Genomic DNA, 20072 nt, shown 5'->3' with positions numbered 1-20072 from the left:
AATTAAGCCCTGCGACGCTGCTGGTGGCTGCTGCCGTGAGATCCCCGCTCCAGCTCCTCTCCCAGTGCCTCCCTGCTGTCCCCTCGCTGCCACAAACACACACAATCGGGGATGTGCCAGCTGTGCCCAGTGGCTGCACCAGGACAGTTCACTCTGCACCTCTGTCTGTGCAGGGCTCATAGCTCCATGTCCTGGCCACCCTCCTTCCAGCCTGTGCTGGAGAGGAATTTTGGGGCTGCTCAGGAGCTGGGAAAAGGCTCTGAAATCTGTCCTGCCCTGCCAAAGCCCAGGATCAGCATGTGTGCCTTGGCTGCCTTCAGTCTTGTTTCAGCCTTTTAACCCCAACCCAGAGTTCAGTCCTTCAGGAGACCTTGAGCTCGCTGAAGGAATGGCTGGAAGGTGGTTGGAATTAAAAGGAGTTTTTGGTGATGCCTCAGTGGCTAATCCCTGGCTGCACCCCGCTCCTGTGCAGGCAGCCGCTGCAGGGCAGAGCCAGCACCTCCCCGAGGGGCTGTGCTGCATTTGTGAGTCATTTGTGCCATTTATTGCTTTATTCCCACAGGAGCCTTCCAGACCATCCGCTCTGCCCACCAGACCTCCAGCAGTGCCAGCAGCCTGGCCGCCGGTGCCCCGGGGCTGCTGGCCCAGGCGCGGGAGAGCCGCCGGAGCGCCGCGGGGCTGCAGCGGGGCCTGGCTGTGGCCGCCGCCGAGCTGCTGGCCCTGAAGGGCGAGCTGGCCTCAGCCCCCAACCTCACCCCTGTCATCAACCAGGTGAAGATGCAAAGTGGGTTTTTAACTTCCCCACGGGGTGTGTCTGGTTTTTGGGGGGGCCCTGCAGAGCTCGGGAGGCAGAAGCCTGGCCTCGCAGCCGTGCCATGTCCTCAGGCAGGCCGGCACGGCAGGACAAAGTCTCTGTCCAGACAGACTCAGCTGCTGCTGGGGCCATCAGTGGAGAATTGGCTGAGCATCCCCTGCCCGGGGATTACAGATCCCAAAGCACTGCCCACCACCCCCTCCCAGCCATGTGCTTTTTCCTCTGGGGGCTCTCTTGTGGCAGTTCTTGTATCTCCAAGAACCACTTAATTTCTGGATGAGGTTTCTCTTATTTCTCCTTCGCTGCTTTGTTATTGCCATGGAGATCCATTTCGGTGTCGGTTGCTGTGGAGACCACCAGCCTCTCCTCTCTGCTGCTCGGGGCACCAGCTCGTTCTGAGCCACCAGCCTGGCCCTGGCTGTGCACGTGCCCCTGCTGCAGTGTGAGCTTGGGGGTGACTCTGCCAGATGCCGTGCAGTTCAAACTGCTGCTGCTCTCCAGGGGCTTCTCGTCCAGGTCTCCCCAAAGCAAACAGTGCAGGTTGGATGGGTGGTTCTGCAGAGGTGTTTGCTCCACACAGATGTGCTGTTTCTCACCATGAGCCCCTGGACTTTGCTCCTGTTTCTGCTCCAGCTCGGGCTGGTGAGGCGATGGTGTCCTGGTGTTGCTGGCTCAGGTGTGGGCATCCAGGTCTGCCTGCCCTTCTCCGACAGTGGCACATCTGCAGTGCTTTGGGCTGTGCCACCCGTGTCACTGCCAGCCCCGCTGCGCTCCCTCCCGGTGCCCAGGCAGCTCCTGCAGCTCGAGCTCAGCAGTTCCCAGCTGCCCTGGCCGGGTCTGCAGCCCCTGTGGTTCTGTGTTTGCCCCCCACGGGCACCAAGGGTCTCCAGCTGGGCACTGCCCAACTCCAGCTGTTCTCTCCCTACCCAGGTGTGCGGAGGGGCCCGAGTGGAGCCGTGCACCCCTGCCCGCTGCCAGGGGCTGCTGTGCCCTCGGGACAACAGCTCTGCCTGCGAGGCCGGCCGGCCCTGCCGCGGCCTCTTCCCGCTGGCCAGCGGGGCCTTGGCTGCGGCCGGGCAAGCGGCCAAGGAGTTCGGCAGCCTGAGTGCCCGGCTCCAGGACACGGCACAGCTGGTGAGTGTGGGCACTGCCTGTCTCCCTACCGCAACAGAGAGTGAGGAATACCCCACCTCAAACCCTGTTTGAGGCTTGATCCCTTGGGCAGCTTCAGAAATCCAGGAGTTTTTGAGCGGGAGGCTCCCTGCTGCGTGCGTGGGTCCTGCCTGCCCAGCTGAAGGCACGTGAGTGGCTCTGGACACACCACAAGGAAACCTTTCTCACTCCTGGGTTGGGATCAGTACGGCAGAAGGGGTGGGAATATGGAAAACTCTTGGATCCTTTAGGTGTGTCTGCTCTGGCATTTGGTGCAATCAGGGAGAGTTCATGTGTTAGGGCTCTTGCAGCTTCTTTCTGTGCCTTGCAAAGAGAAAGTGAGGGTTCAAAGTCATTCAAAATCCATTTCAAAGGTGTTTTTAGAAGCTAAAAGGTGCTGTCTCTCTTTGAGAGCCTCCTTTGTAGATCCAACCCTCAGTCTTTAACATTCCCAGTCCTTTAAGGCTCAGGCACAGAGAGAACAGGGAACGGCATCGTTTCCTTGCCCAGTTCACTCGGAGCTGCGGCAGGGCTGTGGGCTCTAGGACGAGCAGAAGGCCCCATCAGGTCACTGTTGTTTGCAGATTAAGACGACAGAGCTGTCTGCGAGCCAGATCCAGAGCAGCACCCGGCGGCTGGTGGAGCAGCTGGGGGTGACCAGGACGCAGATCGAGGGGGACGTGCGGCGCATCCGGCAGCTCATCCAGCGAGTGCGGAGCTTCCTGTCAGGTAGCCCTGGCACTGCAAGGCTGGGGCTGCAGCCTGCTTTGTGCAGGGACACAGCTGGTTTTTACAGTGATCAGAGAATCAATGAGGTTGGAAAAGACCTCCAAGGTCATCAAGTCCAAGCTGTGCCTGATACCCACCTTGTCGCCGGCCCAGGGCACTGAGTGCCACGCCCAGGTGTTCCCTGGACACTCCAGGGATGGGGATTTGCAGCCAGCAGTGACCTGATGCAGAGAGGTTTTCTGGCCAGGCTCAGTGATGCAAACAGACAGATGACCCTTCTCTGGAGCAGGCTGTTAATCAGATGAGAATTCCTTGTTGTCCTACAAACTGATGGGATGACTTATTGTTCACAGACAGATTGTAATAACATAATGAGCCTCCTGAGCATTAGCTGAATAAGAAAATCAGGTCATTTGGTGCTGCCTGGTGCTAATGATGAGTGAAGATATTTCTGAGCTAATCGCTGGGCTAATGTCCCTTGGGCTATGCCTGCTTCTGATTTATTAACTTTTATTTCTGAAATGAAAAAAGGCTTGTCTTGAAACACACCCTCATCTGCTCAGTGAGAGCTGCCTGACTGCTCTGGGCTCAGCCATGGTGTTCTCATTGCCAAATTCAAGGTATCATTTCGGCTGTTTCCTGAAAGTTTTGCTGGTGTGAATGAGAAGTACATGGAATTCAAAGAGATTAATTCAGAAGGGATGCTGACAGCTGTCTGGAATGAGACGTGTGTGAGATGTGCATGGGTGTCTGCCCTCCTCCTCCCTTGCATTTGCACTCCCACCTTTCCTGATGCTGTCTGTCTGCAGACAAGGACACGGATCCTGCCTCTATCCAGGAAATCAGTGAGTCAGTTCTGTCCCTGCGCCTCCCCACGGACGCTGCTGCAGTCCGGAGGAAAATGACCGAGATCCAAAAGCTGGCGACGGAGCTGCAGTGCCCGGAGGACATCCTTGCCCAGACGGCCGAGGACATTGCCAGGGCCAAGAGGCTGCAGCAGGAGGCAGAACAGGCCAGGTCGGTGGGGGTTCAAGGCCTTTGGCAGCTGAGGGTCCCTCGGCTGGGGTGGAACTGGTGGTTCTCAGCTGGGTTCAAATCTCGCTCTGCCTGAGCTGTCCTGGCTTGCACAATCTGAAGTTTTAGGCCAGGACCTTCTGTGTCCATCCAGTGCCTAAAAGAATGAGTCTGCAATCTCCAGACACCTCCCTGGGGCCCTAGGCAAATAAATCTACCAAGAATAGATCCTGTTATAGATACCAGGACAAGAAGGGCTTTATCAAAAGCAGTGGAGGCTTTTCTCTTATCTCGAGTGCCTGTGTTGGGACATGACAGTGTTGCCCTGGTATTAGTTGATATTGGTGACCTACATCCTAATTGCACAAGAGAGCATGGGGAGATTCAGTGGGCTATTTGTTTTCTGGGTGAAAGTTGGGAGGATTATTCCACAGTCCCTTAAAAAGTAATTACAGGTTGTCCTTGCCAATTTGGAGCATCTGCTTTGTCACAAGTTGACTTGCAGCAATCCCCCAGTGAGAAGGTCAGCAGGATAAGTCTGTAAACTCCTTGGCAGTGTCTGACACCTGCTTAACCTGCTGGAAGTGATGAGACAGGGGAGCCTGGCTTTCTCCAGAGCTCTGCCACCCAGCCTGAACAGTCCCACTTCGAGCAGTAAATTGTTCACTGGAACTGCTTCCATGGTTATTGTTTCCCCTTCGATACCTTGTCATGCACTATGAAATGTTTCTGACTAGTTTGAAGGAAGATGTTTCTCTCCCCTTCTTAGTTTGTCTCCTTTGCTTGAGGCTGTGAAGTGGAACTAATGTTTCTCTCACAAGGAAACCTGCTGCAGTCCAGACCAGTCCAGGTTTTGGGGGTGGGAGATAGCAGCTTTCCCAGTAGCAATCCTGTTTTGCTTCTCAAGCTCCCTGATTTCTGTGCCCTTGACTTCCAGTCTGTGCCCTTACCCACGCTCACTCCTGGCTGCTTCTAACCTTTCTCCAGGAACCGGGCCAACGCTGTGGAGGGCAGTGTGGAAGAGGTGGTGGGGACCCTGCAGCGAGCCAACACGGTGCTGCTGGAGGCCCAGGGGGCCCTCAGGGGCTCGGACTCCTCCCTGCGCTTCATCCAGGAGCGTGTGGAGGAGGTGAGCGATGCCCGGTGCCTTCCCAGTAGCGATCCCGAGTCCCTGTGCCCCGTCTGCGTCCCTCAGCCAGCAGAGCTGGTCCCTGCACAGGGAGGGCTTTGGATGTGACCTCCCTCCTAACGCGGATCCCTCTGCTCTCAGATCGAGGCTGTCCTTGGTCCGGCCGAGAGGAACGTGGCGGCCATCGGGGCCGGGCTGGCCGGGCTGGCCGGGCGGCTCTCGCGGCTGCAGCGCGGCACTGACCAGAACCGCCTGCGGGCCGGGGACATGCAGGACATGGCGGGGACAGCGGCACAGCAGGCCAGCAGTGCCCAGCAGGTACCAGCTGTGGGGTGTCCCCGCTGCCAGCAGCAGCAGCACAGCACAGCCAGCTGTGTCCTGGCTCTGGACGAGGAGAGGAGATTTTCCTGTGCAGGCCGTGGCTCGTGTGCTGTCACATCGCAGCATGAATTTCTCCAGAGTCATTCCCAATCCTAACACCCTTTGCTGGGAACTCATTTCTGGTCTGTCCTGCCTGAGGCAGAGCAGCCCATGGAGCTGTCTGTCAGTCTTTGAGCGCATCACAAACTGTCACGCCTTTGGTAACAACGCTCTAGTGCAGCATCTGTTTAATATCTAAGCAGGATTCAACACTGGAAAAACCCCTTCTCTGCAGCCTGCTGGATCCTACCTGCAGTGCTTGTTTGCTTTTCCCCAGGCTTTTGCACAAGTGAAGGAGCTGTACACGGAGCTGCAGGGCAGGATGGGGCAGAGCCCGGCGCTGGGCGAGCAGGGCAGGAGGGTGCAGAGCATCGGCCGGGAGGCGCAGGCTCTCTTCGAGGAGACCATGGGCATCATGCTCAGGATGGAAAGTAAGGCTCTCACAAACTCAGTGTAATTGTGCCCTGAGGAGCAGCTCCTGGACTGCTGTGGTGTGAGGGAAGGGAGTGACGAGGAGGGCACCACACTTTGGGCAGTGAGAGGGTGGGATTTGGGCTGTAGCTGGTGGTGCCGTGCCAGGAAATTGAGAGTTTTCAAATGCCACTGTGCTCCCGTTTTCCTCCACACACTCACTTCCATTTTTAAGCATTCAAAGCGGATGGCTTTGTTGGGAGTGGTTGTTTGGGGGTTGTTTTAGAGGGGGAGCAGAGGCAGTGCAGGATGTTGGTTTTCTTGCCCCATCAGAGCTGTGCAGGAGGGAGGTGGAGGCTCAGCCCAACCCCACCATGTAACCCTTCCTTCCCTTCCCTTCCCTGCCCTCTCTCCTCAGCTTTGGAGTCGGAAATTCAGGAAGGCAACAAGGCTCTGATGTCCAGGCTGTCCCGGCTGTCAGGGCTGGAGGAGCAGGTGGGGAGGATCCGGGACACCATCAAGGAGAGAGTTGCCTACTACGAGAGGTGCTCCTGAGGAGCCCCCATGCTCCAGGGCATTGCTGCCTCCTCTGCACACACGGACTGGTGCATTCATTCCCGTTTTCCAGCTGGAGTTCTCCTGTGTCCAGTATCTCTATTTTTAGCAAGTTAATTTTCCTTACCTCTGGAAAATAGCTGCACTGAACCAAAGGAGCAGCCCCAAGGAGTGGGTTGGACTGGCCAAAGCTGCCCAGTGGTTGGAGGAGAAAAGGGGAGAGACATCAGGCTCCCGTGGCAAATAAACACATCCCCAGGTTGTTATTTCCAGAGGGCTTTAGAAAGCAGGACATTTTTTTTTTTCTTCTTTTAGCCAATTCAAGCTCTTTAAGCTGAATTTCACTGTTCAAATTAAAGCCCTCCTGTGGGGTCTTTTAAAGCTTTTTATCTGTGCTGCAGTTAATTCTTCAAACATGCCATGGCTTCAGTACTTCCCTCTGAGATCTTCCTTCAAATAAGCAGATCAGAGAAATGGAGAATTTTATCTCCCTCTGTACAACATACCTATATTTATGCAAATTAGAGAAACACATAGTCGAAGGTGAAGTCAGATGTCTTGTTTGATTTTCTGCCACAATCTGCTTATTTACCACGGAACATTTTGCCAGAGAAACACCAGCGGGAGCAGGTCTGGGATGCACAGGGAAAGCTTTAGGAGGGACTTAACAGACCATTTCCACATCGGATTCCTATGAATAACCAAGAGGCACTTTACAAAACAAAACTCAGCTTTATTAAGCAAGTATTCATTGTGCAATTACAGCCTTGGAAGCGGAACTCAGACCTTGCTGTGTTATTGTCAGACACAGGGAGGCTTCTAGCAGGTTCTCTCTCCTGTTGCAGCTGCAGTGAGGGCTGGGCAGCTGAACTCCAGAGTGCCAAAGCCTGGGACTAACCAAGCACAAGGAGTGGAGAGGGTGAGGGTTGTAAAAACAGCTGAGCTGCCACGGAGAAAAGCTCTGCATGGCTTTGGTTTGTGGGGTTGGTGTTGTGCAGTGCATTTGTGCATTGACAACTAAACAGAAAACAAAAGCTCATAGCACTGATGACGCCCTATGGATAATATACACTGGGTGTGGGAGCAGGAGCCTCAGACCTTCCCGTGCCTCCTCCCAGCTGAGATGATCCAGAAACACCTCGAGGCCACTGCAGCGATGGATTCCTGGCACTGCTGTGCCCCTGTCCCCAGCTGGTCACTGCTCTCCGAGAGCTGCTGGCGGGGCAGAGCCTCCTTTCCTGCTCACACTGGCGGTGTCTGGCTCTGAAGTGCAGAAAAGAGTAAAAGAGCCCTTCTGGTTCTGCAAGAGAGAGAATTCCAGGTGAGGACTGGGCTTTGTTTCACTCACTGCTGCCTGCAGAACGTGCTGCTAATGAGCAGCAGTGGGGGCGAGGGACAGCTCAGATCCCTTTGAGGGCTCGGTTACAAAGGGCTGTCACAGCACTGATTGTTGGAATGGGCCTTTTTGGAGTCTGCAGTGGCTCTAACTCGCATTTGTCTCTGCTGTTCATCCTTTGTGCGTAGCAGTCCTGTTCAAACGACCTCATCAGCAGAGACTGGCACAGGACATGAGAGGAGGCAGCTCCCGTGATGTAGCTTTTGAGGAGAGCTCTGCCAGCAGGAGCTCACCTTTGGGACATTCCTTAGAGCAGGATCTAACAGCAAAGCTTCTCACTGCTCACACACAAAGCCATGCAGATGATAGCAGGGTTGAGCCAAGCTGTGGTCAAACAGGATCAAACTCGCGTTATTTTACTCTGCTTTACAAAATGAGCATCTCTGTGCTCTGCCCACAAAGACATTTAAACCTGCCTGGGCCAAATCTGGGAAAGAGACGTCCTGCCTGTGCTGAGCCCTGCACCTGCAGCTCTTGTCAGCCCTTTGCTCATGGTCACAGCTGAGACCTGGCTGAACAGTCCCAATCCCAGCTGAGGGAGAGGCTTGCACCAGTGTTTTTCCCTCATGAATAGCTTGAAATAATTGTAGAGTTTGGTGTGACAAACCCATGCTTGGGTTCCTCTCTCATGTTCCTGGGCAACCTTGTGATGTAAAAGTTGGATTCAGAGTCACTGGCCTGGCCCTGATGGAAGCTGAGAGCTGAGTCATTGCTTGAGAGGAGGTCTGGTGAAAGGCTTTTTCTGCTGCAAAAAACCTGGGTTCATTTACATCATGTACAGTCACTGTGCTATTTGTGCCTTTCCCTTTTGCCTGCCCTAACTGGATTAGTTAAAAGCAGCTGGTGACTGGATTGCAGAGCACTCACCTCTGACCAGGTGGCTGCCTCCATCACATGATCAAACAAACTCCAGTTTGCCCAGTGCCACAGTGAGACGAGTGTTTACTGGTTTTCATTGGAACAAGAACCTCTGACTTGAAATGACTGGTTGGGAATGGGTGGAACAGAACAGAAAGATGAGAAATAGCAATTATTTACAGTCATTCTGCAGGGGGATCGTGGTGTTAATTACAGAACATCAGCTGTGAGAGCAAAGCAGGGCTGGGTGCAGTCCCTGCAGCCACAGCAGGGTCTGGGCACTCAGCACCAGCAGCTTGGAACACTGAAAGCTTTTCTGGAAAAACAATTGTGCTCCAGTCCGTGGGGAGCTGGGCCACCCAGACCGGGCCACCTGCCCACCCCGTGCTTGGACGCACCCAGGAGAGCCTGGGCTGGGCACAGCTCCCAGCCAGAGCCTTGGCTCATTCCTCCCCATCTCCCTCCACCTGGCACCAGCTCCTGTGCCAGGCATCTCCTTCCAGGGATGGTCATTCCCATACAATGTGCTGGAAGTTAATGGAAAGGACCTGGATACCTACTGGGATTTTGAAGACTTTTTGGGCAGCGCTGTCTCGGAGCAGGAGGACGCCTTTGTCCTCTCGTGGCCCACACAGGAGGGGCTGCAGCCACAGGAGCTCCTGCCCGAGGGGCTGTGGGTGTCCGGCAGGGCCAGGCTGCTGTCCCTGGGCAGGGGTCCCTCCTCCGGGGGGCTGTGGGTGTCCGGCAGGGCCGGGCTGCTGTCCCTGGGCAGGGGTCCCTCCTCCGGGGGGCTGTGGGTGTCCGGCAGGGCCGGGCTGCTGTCCCTGGGCAGGGGTCCCTCCTCCGGGGGGCTGTGGGTGTCCGGCAGGGCCAGGCTGCTGTCCCTGGGCAGGGGTCCCTCCTCCGGGGGGCTGTGGGTGTCCAGCAGGGCCAGGCTGCTGTCCCTGGGCAGGGGTCCCTCCTCCGGGGGGCTTGGCAGCTTTTCCTCGCCCATTCCTGTGTCCTGCTCGGGCTGAGTGGGTGGGTTTGGGTACCCCTGTGAGGGGCTGTGCTCTGTGTCCTTGTCACCGCTTGGCGCTGCTGGCGGGGGGGTCCCCGTGGGGCTGCTGGGTCTGGGGAGCTCTGAGGTCTCTGTGACAGGGACAGAGCTCTCAGCTGCCCCGTGGCCGCTCATGTGCAGCTTCTTCATGTGGTGCACGACGGCCGCAGCGTTGAAGGCTTGCTGGGGAAGGAGACAAAAGCCCTGGTGAGCACCTGGTGCTGCCAGGACACGTTGTCCCCCCAGGTGACACCGGGCACAGCGCTGTTGGCACTGACTGTTTGGGATGGGCACGTTCCTGCCATAAACTCCATGTTTTCCATCGAGTGCAAGCTGCTGATGCATTTGGAGTTTCCACCCGAGGAAAATGGGGAACAGCTGGGAATGGCCCCCTGCCCTCTGCTCTCCTGGTGAGGCCCCCGGAGCTCGATGTTTGTGGTGAATCTCCCAGCTCACTTTGCAGCAGGGAATATTGCTCCAAACCCCCTGCAAACACTGACTGCAGGCAGTGTGGAGGATCCAGCTTTGGAGGATCCCAGCTTTTGGGTGCTTACCCACCCAGCTGAAGCCCTGCTCAATGCTGGCTGACAGCAACTGGTATTTGTTGGTGAAATGGCTCTGGGCTCCTGGCAGCAGCCACTTACCCTCCATTTGCTCTTTGCAAAGTTTTTCTGGATCTGAGCACTGACAGATGGGTAGATGTCACGGTGAAGGGCTGTATTTCCATTAATCCTGCAGATGGGAAGAGAAGAAAATGGGCTCGTAAGCAGATGGCATTTGTAAGGCATTCCACATTCTGGAAGCACTGAACTGCTTTGTACGTTCAATCAGCAATAATTAAACCCAAAGGAAAAACAGCAACAAAATGTAACACAAACACACACTTCAAAGCCTGAGAAAGCTCAGGGTGGGATTTCTTCTCTGCCTCTGTTTGTGGAGGCAAATATGCACAAATTGCACCTTTAATTATTCATCGTTTGCTTTCTTTGCTCACAAGAAGGAGCCAGCGCGGGGGCGGCGGTGACGTTAATGACGGGGTGGGGGACACTCCTGTTCCCAGGGATGCTCCTGTTCCCAGCTCCCACGGAGCACATGGAGCGAGACATGGGGGCTGGAGAATCCCCATGGCCACCCTGTCCCCTCACCACGGGTGCCGCAGGGCTTCCTCACAGGTGAACCTCGCGCTTGGGTTCTTCTCCAGCAAATGTCGGATGAAATCCTTGGCTGTTTGGGAAAGGGGGAAAAAACAGAGAGAAAAGGTTGTTTTCACCTTCTTGCCAGACCTGGCCCTAACAGAACATGGGAAATGGTGCTGGATGAACATCACTGAGGTCAGCCCTGATTAGAAGGGATTTGTATCCCTGCACCAGGGGAGGTGCAGGTTGGATATTGGGAAAAATTCCTTCACTGAAAGAGTGGTCAGGCACTGGAAGGGGCTGCCCAGGGCAGCGTTGGAGTCACCATCCCTGGAAGTGCTCAAACAATGAGTAGATGGCACTTGGTGATGTGGCTTGGTGGGCATGGTGGGATTCATTCAAAGGCTGGACGTGATCTTGTGTGTCTTTTCCAACCTTAATAATTCTGTAATTACTCCAGTAAAGGGAGATTCTCATAGGGACAGGCTCCAGATGAAAAAATATCAACTGTGGATGTGCCAAACTTCACTCTTAGACTGTGTGAGTTGGAGTTTAATTATTCACTTAAAAAATAACTCTAAAAACCATGAAGTGCAAACTGAGCAGATTTAGAAGTTGCCCTGAAGAGCTTTTACATCTCTCCCCTTTTTCTTCTTTTTCTTGCAGGAGGGATTGTGATGTTTGTTATTAAACCCCAGCACAGCCCTGCTAGGTTTGTTTGTTTGTATTAAAGATTGATGTTGGAATGGGCTGTGAGGATGCAGCCTGCAGTGAGCTGTGTGCAGGGGAGCTCCACGAGCAGGTTGGGCTGGGGAAGTGGTGGCTGACAGGACATAGGAAAAAAATGTGGAAAACCCCTGAAGTTTCCCTTCTTACAGAATCAGAGACTATTTGGGTTGGAAAGAGCCTTAAAGGCCATCCAGTGCCACCCCTGCCCTGGGCAGGGACACCTCCCACTGTCCCAGGGTGCTCCAAGCCCCATCCAGCCTGGCCTGGGACACTTCCAAGGGAAATCTAAGCCTGCTCAGAGCTCAGTAATCGTTTGTGAAAATCAGGTTTACATTAACCAAGGCCTCAGCTGAGGATGCTGCATTCCAGGCAGGCTCCAAGCACCCCCCTGTCTGCCAGGGCAGCTTTGCTTTGGCATCATTCCCCCAGCCCTGAGGAGATGGAGCCTCTGATCATCCCCACCATCCCCACATCCGAGGGCTTGCTGCTGTGTGAGTGACTCCACTCCGAGCCCCAGCCCTCCCCTTCCCTGCTGAGGCAGCACAGGGCGTTCAGGGCTTGGCTGGTTTGGGGATTTGGGATTGGAGCCTGCGGGAGGGAGCGTGGAGCTTCCCAGTGCCGGAGCTTTACCTGACTCGGAGATATCGTCCCAAAACGGAGACTCAAACTCGTAGTAGCCTTCCTTAATCTTTTCAAAGAGTTTGGATTCAGTTTCTTCATAGAAAGGGGGGTACCCACAGAGCCTGGAACAGAGCACAGAGCCAGGGGCCCTTCAGTGCCACCACAAAGTGGGCACAGGCTTCTCCAGAGCCCAGGGAGGCCGCACGAGTGAGGAGTGGCAGAGGAGCTGCTCTGCCCGCTCCTCCATCCCTCTCTGCTCAGTGGATCTGCAAAGATGCACAAAAGAGTTAAAAACTTCCCTGCAGCAGCGAGAGGACAAAGCCACAGCTGGTACCGAGCTGAGCGGTGTGGGAGGGAGCGAAACAAAAAGTCCCCGGGAAGATGGAACGGTATTTGTAGGGAATTGGAGAAAAACAAAGCATAGGATGAGGCACAGAACAGAGCAAATGTGATTCCTTTCATCTCCGCTCCTGCACTTGATTCCCCACAGCCCTTTAATTCCTGTGTTTAGGAGGAATTCAGTGCTGTGCTCCACAGAAAAATAGGAGGTCTGGCATCGCCCCCGCTGCCGCTCTGCAGAGCCCCGGGGGAGTTGGGAAACTCACGGAAAAACAAGTGGGATGCTGCTGCTTGCTGGTACTCACAGGATGTAGGTGATGACCCCGATGGACCAGCAGTCCACGGCTTTGCTGTAGGGCTTCTGGGCCAGCACCTCGGGGGCTGCAGGACAACAAAACCAAAGGGGAGTTCTGAGCAGTAATGAATTAGCCAACACTGGGAGAAGCAGCAGTCTCAGCCAGCACCAGCCCCATTTCCTAGCTGAACTGGTCTGTGGTTTTTGTATCTATTTTATGCCATTAAACAGAAGGAACCACAGACAATCTCTGCCTGCACAGTGAGGTTTAACCAGGGAGCTGCATCCTGCCAATGTAGTCTGGTGGGAATCAAACAAAATCCCATTGCATTAAAATAATTTTTATAATTTTTCAATAAATATATTGTTCTCAAAATTACCCTTTTCTTTGCATTTTAAAAGTTTTGATGTTTTTCAGTCCCTACACCTGTTTGTAGGGTCTGTGCAGTTCATCTGTGAGTAGCATGTCATTAGCAAAGTATTGATGTATTTTTTTCCCTTCTTCCATGCAATGTCCTGTATGTGCACAACCGTTTTTCCAGGAAATCCACCAGCACAACCCCACTGCTGCCCCTTGGCTCACCCACGTATCCCGGAGTCCCACAGGCTGTGGACATGATCCCGTTCTGCTCCATTTTTGACAAGCCAAAATCCGTGATCATGATTTTGGAGTTCTCTTCAGGGGTGAGGTAAAGGAGGTTCTCAGGCTGTGAACATGGTGGGGGGGGGGGGGGGTCAGAGGGTGAAATTTGTGGTAGGAAAATGGCAAAGAGGAGCAGAAGGTGGTGGGGCAGAGCAGGTGAAGCTGCCGGCTCCCCACGGGCCAGGGCAGGGCTCACCTTCAGGTCCCGGTGCACAATCCCGTTCTCGTGGAGGTACTTGACAGCTGTCAGGACCTGGTGGATCACCAGGCTCGCATCTTTCTCTGTGTAGACGCCTCGTTCCAGGATCCTGTCAAACAGCTCTCCCCCAGACACCCTGTGGAGAGGGCAGCTTAGACAGAAAAGGACTGGAATAAACGTAAACAAAGCTAATCATGCTTTGGTGTTAGGTCAGCTGAGTTTCTGGTCCTTTTACAGCAGAACCATTCCTTGGGCAGCAGCTTTTGGGAGGCTGAGGCCGATGGATGCTCCTGGGTGCGATTCCAGGCTGCCAGGGAGGATTGCTGGTAAACCTGGGGAACTTGGGGGAGGTTGTGAGGTAAATCCTGGTAGGGCTGAGCTGCAGGTATCCAGCCCTGCCCCAGGCTCTACTCCACAAGTGGTTATAGGCTTTTGTTCTTTGCTAAATTTGCAGTTCAGCAGCAGCAGCAGCTGCCGGGTGCTCAGGGCTCTTTCTCTTCTGCTGACACGGTGCCCATTCCATTTCTAGAAACCCTGCGTGGCACAGCTCTAATTAGAAATACTTCTGCCTCTGCCCTGCTAAACTGTGAGGAATTCATTTGCATAAATAGATCCAAATCATGGTTTAGAAAGTTGCTGTTAAAACGGGGATGAGCCAAGGTGCCACAAGGAGTGTCCGGGTTGGTTCCAACCTCGGGGCTTGAGGGGCTCTGGGGTGTGGGTGCTGAAATCCCCCTGGTCCTGCCCCCTGGTCCTTCCCTGTGGCCCCAAAGAAATGGCTCTGATGGTACTCACAGCTGCATGACCAGGTAGAAGTGGGTTGTGCTCTCATAAATATCTTCTAAAGTCACAATGTTTTCGTGCTTTATTCTGCAAAGGGAAACATGGGTCAGAAACAAAACCTGGCAAGGACGGAAGGGGCTTCTGAGGTGGGAAACCCGACGGTCATCTTGCTTTAATCACCAGTGAAATTTCACTGGGGTGTTCTGGGGCTGATGTCCCTCCCCAGTGTGGCAGAGGATCACTGATGCCCATCCAAGTCCTTTTGGAGCACCAAGCACCATCAGTGGTGGGGACCAGACCCTTTATTTGAAGTACCCAGTCCGTCAGGAGCGTTCCTTGGACTGTAACACTCACTTTTTCAGCACTGCTATTTCGTTCTCCAAGCTGCTGTCCCTGTTGAGAGGAGACTTCTTGATGCATTTCAGAGCAAAGAGCTTGCCAGTGCTCTTCTGCTTCACCAGGAAAACCTCTGAGAAGGCACCTCTGCAGAGAGGGGGAGAAGCTGCATTTCAGTGGGTGCTGCTTCTGGGAGCTGGGAGGGACCGACAGAGAGGGGAAATAGCCGGGAAAAACAACGTGGTGGGATTGTAAAGCTGGAACTGTACCTCCAGCAGCCCCAATGTTAGGATATTCAAGGCAAGGTTATGTGGTATAGATAAAACCCCACAGTTTTTTCTGTAGAGAAAATGTTAATTCTGCACAGCCCATGGGGAGCTGCAGCTTGGGTTGGTGTCACCTGCTGCCACCTGTGTCCCCTCAGTGAGGAGGTGACAGGGAGTGGCTGCTCCCTCCCTGGCCGGGGCTGGCCCCAAGCAGCAGGAGCAGGTATTTATAACCTGCCTAAAGCCCTAAATCCTGTTAAAGGTTCGTCCTGGGGAGCTGAGCACGAGGCTCGGGGCAGTGACAGTGACACTGGGCCAGGCCAGTCCTCACTAATCCTCATCAAACCCGCGGGACATTAATTGGGGGCCATGAAATGGAATTTGCTCTGAGTCTGCAAAGCCCTGCAGGGAGCTTTGAGGGCAGGGCAAGGAAGGGCAGTGCTGTGGACCCTGGGGGAAAGTGGTAACAAGTTTGAGGTGATTTTAGGTCCTAGATCTTCATTTCAATTCTTCAGGGAACTGAAGCGATGCATGTGGGGGAAAATCCCAATTGCTAATGATAAATTTTCCTATTAAAGCAATAGTAGGAAATGAACAACCTACAAATCAGCTGCTGGGGCATCTGTTCTACATCTCTGTCCCAAACAGTTTATAATAATTATGCCCCTTATTAAAAATGATGAATCAACAAGTGGGATAGGAGAGAACAAAGCTTTTTCTAACCTCACTCCTTTAGTGAAAGCTGCTGGATAATTCAGTTAATTTCTGAGGCTGACAAGGCACGGAATTTGGAGTAGCTGCTTCTTTAGGAACTTTGTCATGGGCTCGGAAGTCGCAGAAAATTTGTCCATGACAGAACTTGCTGGTGGAGGTAATTCAATTCCTCCCCCACCACCTCGGAAATGTTTTGTTGTCTCATCCCCATGAATAGGCAAATTAAGCTGTTAACGAACAGGGAAGGATTGTACAACTCCAACATCCTTGTTTTTGTTTCATTCCCCAACTGAGTCAGGGTTCCTGAGCTAAATATACGACTTGTTATTGTCATTCCCCTCCCTGCGCCAGCCTGACCTTGCAGCAGCAGGAGCAGGCAGGAACGGAGCAAAAACTTATCCAGGCTTCCATCAGGGTTAGAGGGGATGGAGGGAAGGGCAGAGGGGACTCACCTGTGCCTGGGGCTGGGGGGATTTGGAGCTGTTTGGGAATTGGAGCAGCAGCAGCCCGGGGCACCCCTCACCTGTTCCCGGGCTGACCCAGAGGGAGCCGTGTCCCCGGGCCAGGAGCGCCTGGGGAGCCGGGTCTGGGGGTGCTCCTGCCCCGAGGGCAGGGCTGGTACTCACGATCCCAGGGCCTCCATGAAAATGAAGGTTGTGCGGATGTTGCTGGTCTGCTTCTTCCAGGAGCTGCTGTCATCCTCTTCCTTGCGCCCCATCTCCTCCAGAGTGGAAGCAGGGAACGCTGTGAGGGGGAGGAGGAGAAGAGGTGCCTGACGTGGTTTGTGCTTGTAGGAAGCCCAGGACTCCCCAGTTAGAATTAGAATTAGAATTAGAATTAGAATTAGAATTAGAATTAGAATTAGAATTAGAGCTGGTCAAGGTCTGGGAGGTGTGAAATGTTCCACAAACCCCTCAGCACTCATAATGAGATCGGGTCTAAGGACTGGAGGGACACTGGAAGGTGAGAAAGGAGCCTGGAAAAGAGGGAAAAACAGATGTAAAAGTGACCCTGGGCAGCAGGGGCATGGGGAGCATCCCTGGGAGTGTGGAGAATCTGCCTTCCCAGAGCAGGAACTGTGGGACATAGCTGGGCCTTTAGAAGACAAAGCAAAAGCTCTCGTGGATGTTAGTTATCCATTTGGAAAAGGCAGAAGTATTAAAGCAGAGGAAAAGCTGAAAGGTCTTTTTTCATGAGAGACAGCTTAGATATTGGATTCGTCCTGAACCTACTTTATCTCCTTAATTAGCACGTTTGCAGGGTTTTCAGCTCCTTGACACAATTTTTAAAGGTTAATTTAACATTATTGAAACCAAAATTGACTCAATTGTAAACAGTTGAAGGCTTCAGTCCATAAAATCACCAAAGGCCTCATGAACTTGACCTTTATTTACCTCCTGGTTTCTGATGCCTGTGTAACTCTTAGAAATGCAGCTCCTTATAGAACCCAGCCTTATCTTGCTGTTTGAAATCAGTGAAGGTCAAAAGTCCCTCACAAAAATGCTGATCAATCAGTAGAAACCTTTCTGCCAATTATTTTATGCCCCTAAATAATGTTTTCTTTGAAGTCACCTGCCCATCCCAAATGTACAGACATGGAACATCACAGAAGGAGAATTTGCTGACAGAGACATTCAGCTGGTGATGGCAGGTGAGTTTTATCCACCTTAAATAAACATCAAACCCGGGCTGGCAGTGGTGCTGAGTGACAGGGAAATTGAGAGGAGCTCTCCACTCCTCTCCCAGCCTGCTGCCAACCAGAGAATACGAGGTGAAAAAGAAAAAAACCCAAGTAGGTCAGCCTGGCCCTGGGGACAAGTGGCATTTTGGGCTCCTGTGCTGAAGCACGTCCTGGTTGGGACCAGCTCCATGGGCAGCCTGAGAGGGGCAGAGGGACCCAGGGCAGACAAACCCCTCCTGCACTGGGCAGAGGTGGCCGTCCCCACCGCCGGGGTGACAGTGGCGTGATGGACACTCAGTTCTGAGCATTTGGCCCATTCAAGCCCAAGGGTTAAATTTGCCCAATCCTGGCTCATTTCAGCTCCATTCCTGGAGCATTTTGATGTTTAATTCCTTGTGAATTCAACAAGTTCCTTATTTTAAAGCGGATTTTGCTCCCACAGGAATGTAGTATCCTGTTTTCTTCAGTCTCCTGTGAATCACCTGCTCCTCTCAGAGTTGCTCCTGCTGTCACTTGGTGTGTGGCAGTTGGTGCTGGGGACAGGCTGGATGAGCAGCTCTCGCTCCCTACACGTGGATTTGATTTCCTGCTTTCTCAGTTTTTCTGTGCCATCATCAGCAAGTCATTTCCTGCCTGCCCTCGCCTCTCTGTGAGGAAGGGGAGTAAATGCTGCTATTTTGAGAGCAAAATAATGGAATGTTTGAGTTCCTGAGATGTAAAGCTGCATATGGCAGGGGGGGTGGAAGGGAATGGTTTTTAAGGTCCCTTCCAACCTAAACCATCCTGTGATTCCATATGTGCTCAGGTGAGGGACACTTGCCAACTCCCCTCATGTTGGATCACATCATTCTCCATGGTTTTTCCTCTTCTGGTACAAGGGGAAGTGTTTGCCAAGGGGTTTGGTGCAGGACATGGCGGCCTGGTCCAGCCATGATTATGGGATCAGGAGAATGGGAATTCCCTGAGTCTCTGGGAGCCCATCTTTGTCTCTCACTCTGGTTAAGTCACCTGTTGCACTTGACAGCACTTGGTCACAATGCAACCTTTGATGTATTTGTTGTCTGTCTTTTGTTATTTGTTCAAGCTCTGGTGCAACAATCCCAGAATCCCAGAATAGTTTGGGAAGGGACCTCAAAGCTCATCCAGTGCCACCCCTGCCATGGCAGGGACACCTCCCACTGTTCCAGGCTGCTCCAAGCCCCCTCCAGCCTGGCCTTGGGCACTGCCAGGGATCCAGGGGCAGCCACAGCTGCTCTGGGCACCCTGTGCCCTTTCCAGTGCCCTCACCTGTCCCACTGTTGGTGCACAAACCTGGGTTTATGGATCGACCCACGCAGCTGGAGAAGCTTCCCGCAGGACTAAAACCACGGCAGAAGTTGGGCACACACTTTGTGCTGGGACTGGCAGCTTTTCCTGCCCTGTGCTGTGCCCATCTGCACACTCCCATCCCTGTCCTGCCCTCCTTCCCCTGTCAGCTCCGTCCTGACCCCTCCAGGTGTGCCTGGGGACATTCCAGCCCCAGCAGCGGGATGCACACGGAGGGCACCCCCAGGCACATGGAATACACGTTATTTTAACCCTGATCCCAACAGGGGTCTGTGGTGCCCTTTTGCCCGTTCACCTCCTGGCAGTGCAAGCACACTGGTGTGCTAAGGTTGCATAATGAGATTGAAGAGCTCATTAACTAACGCAGGGGAGGACCTCTGGAGCTGAAAATGAAGTGCATAACATGGCTTTAATTTGTGGAGCTTCCCTCTTCCCCATCATAACAAATACAGCGACATGCAGGGCTTCAGTCGAGTTTATAGTCTAGAGATAAGATAATAAACAGGTTTGATATTAATGTCTGATCTTTGGGCTCTTCTACAGCCTGAGCCAACAAACTACTCTGCTCTGTCTGATCCAGCACGACACTGCTCAGAGTGCCGGGGATGTTATTATGACCTTGCTTAAATATTTCCTGAGAAAATTTGTTCTGCTTCCATATCCCACAGCAACAAATCCATCTGCAGCCAGACCCTGCTTCTGAATGGATGCACTGCATTAGCAGAATGATTGTAAGGCATGATTAATGATCTCGTGACAAACTTCCATGTGCAGGGGGAACAGACATGCAGCTTTCAGGGGTTTGCCTTTGGAATTATAAGTTTATAGGAGAAAGAGGAGCATACAAACTCAAAGGGCTTTGATTTAAAAAAAAATACAGCAAAGCAAGTAAATCTGCACGTGAATGAATGAATGAATGAATGAAGTGCCAGGGCAGCCTCCGTGTTCAGGGACAAAAGAATAAGAAATTGAAACCACGAGCTCGCCATTAAAAACAAACCCATGTCAAACCTCCAGTATTCCCCCCACCACGCCACCCTTTCCAAAGCAACTTGGGGAACACTTGCAAAAATCTCCATTTCCATTATAAATATGCCAGATTTCCTAAAATACTTTGGAAGTAAAATGCTAGCGACAGCTTTCTATGAAATTGCTAAATATAACACCAGTGCTGGAGGATACTACGGAGAGAAGTCCTCCGGTATTTTCCTGTTACAACATAAAATCCATTTTAAAGAAAAGCAGGTGAGCAGGGATCCCACCTGCTCCAGTGCAGGAGCAGGAACAGCAAATGGCTCGTAAGGAAAGAATATTTTGCTTACCCAAGTCAGCACAGACAAAGCAACTCCTGTTGGCTGCTCCCGCTCAGCTCCGAGTCTGCGGGGATTAGAGCCTGCCCGGGCTCTGCGAGGAGGAGGAGGAGGAGGAGGAGGAAAAGAAGGAGGAGGAGGAGGAGGAGGAAGGGATGGAGCACCGAGCAGAGGAGT

General features: G+C 53.2%; 2 protein-coding genes across 4 annotated transcripts in view; one reads left to right on the top strand and one right to left on the bottom strand.

The window, feature by feature from the left end:
- LAMB3 (laminin subunit beta 3) overlaps positions 1–6924 on the top strand; it is a 23074-nt gene extending 16150 nt beyond the window's left edge. For all 3 annotated transcript variants that reach the window (XM_068995855.1, XM_068995854.1, XM_068995856.1), the window contains 8 exons: positions 563–771; positions 1745–1948; positions 2551–2695; positions 3505–3712; positions 4697–4838; positions 4980–5156; positions 5536–5689; positions 6088–6924. In XM_068995855.1, the coding sequence (XP_068851956.1) occupies positions 563–771; positions 1745–1948; positions 2551–2695; positions 3505–3712; positions 4697–4838; positions 4980–5156; positions 5536–5689; positions 6088–6224 (1376 nt within the window). In that variant the 3' untranslated portion in view covers positions 6225–6924. The remainder of the gene's footprint in view (positions 1–562; positions 772–1744; positions 1949–2550; positions 2696–3504; positions 3713–4696; positions 4839–4979; positions 5157–5535; positions 5690–6087) is intronic.
- On the bottom strand, positions 6918–19967 carry CAMK1G (calcium/calmodulin dependent protein kinase IG). The gene is made up of 13 exons (XM_068995857.1): positions 19908–19967; positions 16205–16322; positions 14617–14745; positions 14275–14349; positions 13477–13615; positions 13221–13344; positions 12648–12723; positions 12013–12125; positions 10663–10741; positions 10162–10249; positions 9039–9700; positions 8488–8604; positions 6918–7524 (listed from the first exon to the last, which is right to left on the bottom strand). Exons 2-12 carry the CDS (start codon positions 16294–16296, stop codon positions 8511–8513), a joined length of 1671 nt encoding a protein of 556 aa, XP_068851958.1. The 5' UTR covers positions 16297–16322; positions 19908–19967; the 3' UTR covers positions 6918–7524; positions 8488–8510.
- Between the last annotated feature and the right edge of the window lie 105 nt (positions 19968–20072).

This window comes from Aphelocoma coerulescens, chromosome 26 (genome assembly GCF_041296385.1).
Source record: "Aphelocoma coerulescens isolate FSJ_1873_10779 chromosome 26, UR_Acoe_1.0, whole genome shotgun sequence".
Taxonomy (NCBI): Eukaryota; Metazoa; Chordata; class Aves; order Passeriformes; family Corvidae; genus Aphelocoma; species Aphelocoma coerulescens.
Note: the sequence above shows the minus strand (reverse complement) of the source record. Positions and strands in the feature narration are given on the sequence as shown.

Excerpts from the sequence above, each read along its gene's own strand:
- CAMK1G (XM_068995857.1), bottom strand. The coding sequence starts at position 16,296 with ATGGGGCGCAAGGAAGAGGATGACAGCAGCTCCTGGAAGAAGCAGACC. Across the intron at positions 14,350-14,616 it reads GAAATAGCAGTGCTGAAAAA|AATAAAGCACGAAAACATTG; the intron begins GTGAGTGTTACA and ends TTCCCTTTGCAG. Across the intron at positions 9,701-10,161 it reads TTGCAAAGAGCAAATGGAGG|CAAGCCTTCAACGCTGCGGC; the intron begins GTAAGTGGCTGC and ends CTCCTTCCCCAG.